This window comes from Gadus chalcogrammus, chromosome 20 (genome assembly GCF_026213295.1).
Source record: "Gadus chalcogrammus isolate NIFS_2021 chromosome 20, NIFS_Gcha_1.0, whole genome shotgun sequence".
NCBI lineage: Eukaryota > Metazoa > Chordata > Actinopteri > Gadiformes > Gadidae > Gadus > Gadus chalcogrammus.
The window spans coordinates 16039222-16045244 of record NC_079431.1 but is presented as its reverse complement, the minus strand read 5'-3'; the positions used below and the strand labels follow the sequence as shown (position 1 = coordinate 16045244).

Here is a 6023-nt window from a genome sequence, read left to right as displayed (position 1 = left end):
TGTGCAGCTCCCTTTGCTTGGTCTCGCTCTGTCACACACTCCCTCTACCGCACTCTCTCTCTACCTTCCATCCATCAGCCGATTGTGTTCCTCCCCCACAGTTAAAGAGCCCATATCTTCTTGAGAATGCTGGCAACGTTTTTGAGGAAGCTGTCAGGCTTCTTACAAGAACCACATTTAACAATTACCAGATAATCTGCATAGATCAAGATTCCGTTCTGTTGCATGCATTCTAAATGTACTATTATAATTTCTTCCCTAACACTGAAATAGCAATTTGATTCAGTGTGAAGAAATGTGATCACAAATTCTGCAAAGGGAGTGAGACGATGGATGGACTACTCTGCATAACCCTCTCACTGCCACGGACTTAGAGGCAATCACCAAATGGAGGACTACTAACGGGGACTATTTTCTATAATTTATATTCATATTCACAAAGTTAGCTTTTGGTGTCGTCACCGTGAAGAGTATGAGTGATGCTAATACCACTTATGTCATAAGTAATATACAGGTCATAATATTCAAATAAATATATTCACTGATTAGATGACTGATTTAAACTTAACTTAAAGTAAGTATCGGATTAATAACATTTATCAGAACAATGAGACAAAAAAGCAAAGGTATTTTGAAAATATTTTAATTTGGAAAAGAATTAGTAAGCAACAAATAAATTGACAGGAGTAGTGGATACGGTCCGAGTTGGTATTAGAGCGTTGCAGCCGAAAGCACAGGCCTACATATCACCAAAGCACAGGACTCTTTCCGTTTTAAAAGCTTGCTGAAATCCAAACTTCCATTTCCTTTTAAAAGCAAAACAAAGGAGACGGATAAGAGATAGCACTAGTCCCATGGGGAACCCAGAACTTTCTGGGACAAATGGAAAATTAGGATGTGGATCTCTCCAAACGTATGTGTGTATGCTTGTACCTCCACACAGCTTGGTGTGAGAGAAGGGCATAGGGTTTGATAATGGGAAACAAGCAGTAAGTGATGCGTTAATGGGCCAGTAAAATGCAACGCAAAGCAATCAGGGCTGATACTAGGATGTTGGTCGGTGTCCTCAAGGGACCTAGGTAGGCCCAGAGTGAGGGCTTCTGTGATGGAGCACCACTCCACCCCAAAAAATCATGTTTCAGACAGGATGCAATGGGGAAACTTTATGATCAAACTCCCTTTGCACAACTACAGAAATAACAGTTTCCTAGCATTGTTTTGATATCCACGTGAACCTGTAATGAGTAGCGGATGCTTGATGGTATACAGAGCATGATGCTTGTAACTCTGAAGAAACTGACTCATAGCAGCATGAGTTATACGGATTTGGATTAATGATTTATTGAAATCTGATATTTTAAACCAATGCTTCTAATATTTCTTGTCCTTCATCTTGTGTTCTTTAAAATTTGAATATGGGGGAATTGCATTAATGTTATGCAAAATGTCCCAACTATATGTTCCAACGTAACAGCTTTAGAAATTGGGCCATCTTTCTTACAAACAAAAAATAAAGGCTCCGTGACAGTTTCATAAAGATTTCTGTATGCAAATCAAACTTTAGTGAAATCTTACACTACTCCCTCATAACAACTTTTACATTAAAATAAAAATCCATTTTCCATTCATCTCAAGCTGTATTATACACTAGTCTGGCAAACAAATCGTTCAAAAGTAAAGAAAAGTAATAAACACGAAGAGAGGCAACAAATTACAGTTATTGCTCAGTCGCAGGAATGTTACAGCAGGAAAAAGGCGTGTACCAAAGGAAGGGAACAAAAGGCCATCACAAATTATTCCCCCTGGATTCATCTTAACAAAGAATTCTGGCACATTATGATGGAAAAATAACTCTCCGTATGCACAAATACCTGCTTTTCATTCTGTGCAGCACCCTTTTCAAAGACCAAACTGTACACACAACCTTTTGGCATTTCTGCGAAGACATTTGAAAGACTATTGATGCCAGCATTCATTTTTGCTCTGATACGTTTGTTTGTTTGTTAAATGCCCCATGAGCATTTAAGTGCTCCACTCCGATGCTTATTCCACATGTATGTCGTGACATTATTGTGGCAAACACAGCTTCTAGTCACGCGTTCCCACACTGGACTCAACTCCGGATTCTTCTTTAAGTGTCTCTGTGCTCACGATCCCGCCGGACACAAGCCTGAGCTCGTGTGTGTGTGTGTGTGTGTGTGTGTGTGTGTGTGTGTGTGTGTGTGTGTGTGTGTGTGTGTGTGTGTGTGTGTGTGTGTGTGTGTGTGTGTGTGTGTGTGTGTGTGTGTGTGTGTGTGTGTGTGTGTGTGTGTGTGTGTGTGTGTGTGTGTGTGTGTGTGTGTGTGTGTGTGTCACACTTTAAGTCCCCATCACTGAGCGGAGAGCGGGATTCCCCGGGCGTCGGTGACCTGGCCCTCCTGCAGGTTCTTCACCAGCTGGGCCAGCCATCGCTTGGTGGTGGTGTCGTCCTTCAGAACCTGGGCAAACGTGTTGTCCTTCAGCTGATCGGGCAGACACTGTCGCAGGGCTTCTCTGGCTCTGTGGCAGGGGGGACAGCACCATACATCAGGGTTTTTATACAGTGGTTGTCTGAATCGAATATGTAATTGATCATGGGTATTAGGTCTAGGGTTTCGTCCGTTTTATCTTTTGTCTATTTAAATTTACATTTAGCAGACGCTTTTATCCAAAGCGACTTACAATAAGTAATGCAAGTCAATTAAATATCTATTTATTCAAAGCTAATGAAAACAGTACAGGCATACTCCGCATACTGCATTGGCGAGTCATTGCCGAAAAATGGCTCATCAATAAATCAAGAACAAATTTAACATCTGTGATATGACACCTCCTAGTGGCTCAAAAGAGATGTCAGCTGGACCAACTGAAACAGATCAAAACAAATCGGGATAAAAACAACTACAACAAGAGGGCTTGTACCTGAGGTTATCAGAGAGGCGGAGGTAGCAGCGGACCACGTGTTTCAGCAGGCGTGCGGACGGCTCTTTGGAGAGCTGCAGAACCATCTTCCCCTGAAAGAGACACAGACGAATCAAGTCAAAGCCGAATGATGAAGAATTCATCAAGATGACCGGTCTCGAAATGAACATCACAAATTAAAATCATACATTTTCTGTTATTATGCTGCCATTATTATCCATCTTATTAAATATTAAATAATTAATTATGTTTTGATTGTTTGTTTGTTTTGTCTTGTTATGGTTTTATTTATTTATTATGTTTATTTTTATTTTTTTCGACAATGTCTTGTTTATTAAACAATTTATGATGACTATGTGCTCTGTAAGGTGACCTTGGGTGTCTTTAAAGGCTCCTCTAAATTAAATGTATTATTATTATTAAATGTAATATGTCTAGTTTCTGCTGCAACAGAAAGAAATGTCACCTTGGTTGATTAAGGAACCAATCTGTCAATCGATCTATCTAAATTTAGCAGAGAATTCAATGTAGACGATAGATGATAAATTCAGCCAATTCTGTCTAACCCCCAATGATTGTACTTACAAGGATCATGGCCACATGAGAGAAGCGCTCGTAAGTCTGGCATATGTATGCCAATCCAGTGTCATCCAATAGGATCTTCTGCAGGATGAACGTGGCGACCTACCAAGCACAAAGCAGAGTGCTATGATGAGATAAACAAGGAACCCAGCATAATTGGAATATAAACCATGCTTTTGGGGTTCCCACTATAGACTTGTTAAACAGTAATGCTTACCGTTTTGGACAGTTCACTGCCAGACTCCATAATGCGCAGACAAAGTGGGATTATTTCAGTGGTGAGGAGGAAGTTAATCACTTCCTGTTCATCCGTTTTGACCAAGGCCCCTGAAAGCAAAGGTAGGAAGTGTTAAAACTTTAGACTAATAACTATTTCACTATTTTAATTTAGCTGGGTTAGACATCTTACTCAATGAAGCCTAGAAGTTAGGCTGCAGGCATTGAGGATATATTCCCAGATCCTTACCCCCTAACAACCTCACTACACTGGCCTCGGTATCACAAGTTTAAAAAAAAAAAACACACTGGACAAAGTTAAATGACAAAAGCAGACAGAAATCCATATTGCCCTTTTTGGATTTATGCAGAGGTATGATATGTCAAGAAAAGCGGCCCATTTCATTTGATGAACAGTAAGTGTAGTTCAGACCGAGATTGGGCCTCACCAATGACTCCGAGGCTGGTGAGTCTCAGGTACTCGAAGGGCCGCGTTTTGCTCACGGTGTGCAGGAAGGGGTACAGGAAAAGGGGGATGTGGGCGGCGAGAAAGGCGGACCTGTAAAATAATAAATCATTGCTTATCTCACAATCATAGTAATATAAAAAGGAAAATTACACCATGAGACAGACAATGAATGTAGATTTTAGGTTGATTGAAAACCCAATTAATGTTTTCCACTAAATTGAACACCTCATTTGGGATTTAAATAGCTAAAACTTAAGTCAGAAGGCATTTTTTTATGTCTTTCGTGAGGCGTCTCATTCAAATGAAAAGTATGAAAGTTCCTCATCTCTGGGTGTTACCTTGTCTCTGGGTGTGAAGCAACACACTGCAAAAGTGCCAGGGCATTGCACACCCTGTTGGATTGGTGGGCCGTGAGCGTAGGCGGGTTAATCGATGGATAGATGTTTACGATTTCCTGTAAACAGAATGTTAACATTTCAGATCTTCATTGTGATTAAAATATTCATCAACAGTCTTAAACATTTAATAACATTATATGTACATTATTAATCCCACATTTGAAAAACATTGGGTGTACCAGAAGAAAGTACATTACAAAGTTAGATGAATAAACAAAGAAAAACAGACAATATCTGTACGCAGAGAATATGTCAAACATATACACACAAGAACTGCGATAATAAATGTAAATAAATATAAAAGAGGTAGTTTATTGACAGCATATGCCACTATATTACCACCATTATGCATAAGTGTCCATAGTGTTGTTGTGATGAAAATTGCTCTACCCTTTACCTGCAGAAGAGCCGCAATAGTGCCACAGGAGTGCCAGAGCATGGGCGCCAGGTCGGGCACCGACTCCCGCTTCTTGCTGAGCTCCAGCAGAGCATTCTCTCGGGTCTCCGGGCTGGACAGCTCATTGATCCACTGGTAGATTTTCTCTCTGTCCACCTGGGCCAGAGCCGTAGTCACAGCCTTTAAATAATTATAGAAAAAAGAGAACAAAATATTTAAGAAAAAAAAATATATATGTTACAAGGTATCACGATGTGGTTCAACACAGAGAGTGGTTTCATTGTGACATTCATTGTTTATAAACAGTATCACACAAAGCCCGCTTTCCGCAGAGCTACACATCACACACATCGAGACTTGTAATATACAACGTATGGAAAATACTCACAGCTCCTGTAGCTAGCATTTTGTGCAAAGCCTGGATCTGGTCCCCGGTATGATGCTGAGAACCTATTGTAAACCCCGTCTGGAAATCCACTGGTAAAGTAATATAATCCAACTTTCTCTACTGGCGGCTAGCAGCCAAGCTAACGGCTGTAGCATGCACAAGCTAGCTGCTAAAGCTTACGCCAACTCCCGTCGAGTAACGCCCAAACAATCTACACCGCATAAGAAATAGCTAGTACTCGTTACAGTAACTCAGACGGTGGTGTTTGCATTTCTGCTATTGATCGTTAGATATCCATACAAAAATATCAAGAGAAATGAGCAATGACTTTGTTTTAAGACAAGTTAATGTGAAATGACTATCGCGAGATGTTCTTGAGGCTACCCCTTACAAACGGGCTATGATAACGCGAGAAGACCGATTATCTTCTTGTTGGTATTTTACGGTTGTTTGTAGCTCTATTGTTGCACTACCGCCCTCTTTTGATTAAATGTGGTACTTTTCTTCGGTATTTAACCCTCATACCGAAAGGAAAAAGAGCGTCCTCCCACCCTTGATCTATGCGTCCTTTACTGCTTGTTGTAAATATTTTGACGCCTTCTCTCCATCGCCTGGATTTGTCCTCTCTTCTTC

The 6023-nt window shown here is 40.6% G+C and overlaps 1 protein-coding gene across 1 annotated transcript; it reads right to left on the bottom strand.

Annotated features, from left to right (window-relative positions):
- Positions 1 to 621: 621 nt before the first annotated feature.
- Positions 622 to 5803, bottom strand: cnot9 (CCR4-NOT transcription complex subunit 9). Its single transcript, XM_056580261.1, has 8 exons — positions 5391 to 5803; positions 5003 to 5182; positions 4546 to 4661; positions 4188 to 4297; positions 3740 to 3849; positions 3526 to 3624; positions 2941 to 3032; positions 622 to 2538 (listed from the first exon to the last, which is right to left on the bottom strand). The coding sequence occupies exons 1-8, from the start codon at positions 5406 to 5408 to the stop codon at positions 2370 to 2372; spliced, it is 894 nt and encodes a 297-aa protein (XP_056436236.1). The 5' UTR covers positions 5409 to 5803; the 3' UTR covers positions 622 to 2369.
- Between the last annotated feature and the right edge of the window lie 220 nt (positions 5804 to 6023).

Bases quoted from the DNA above. Each gene is read 5' to 3' on its own strand.
- cnot9 (XM_056580261.1), bottom strand. The intron at 4,298-4,545 runs GTAACACCCAGA...ATTATTTTACAG, and splicing joins GCTTCACACCCAGAGACAAG to GTCCGCCTTTCTCGCCGCCC. The intron at 3,625-3,739 runs GTAAGCATTACT...TGTGCTTGGTAG, and splicing joins GCAGTGAACTGTCCAAAACG to GTCGCCACGTTCATCCTGCA.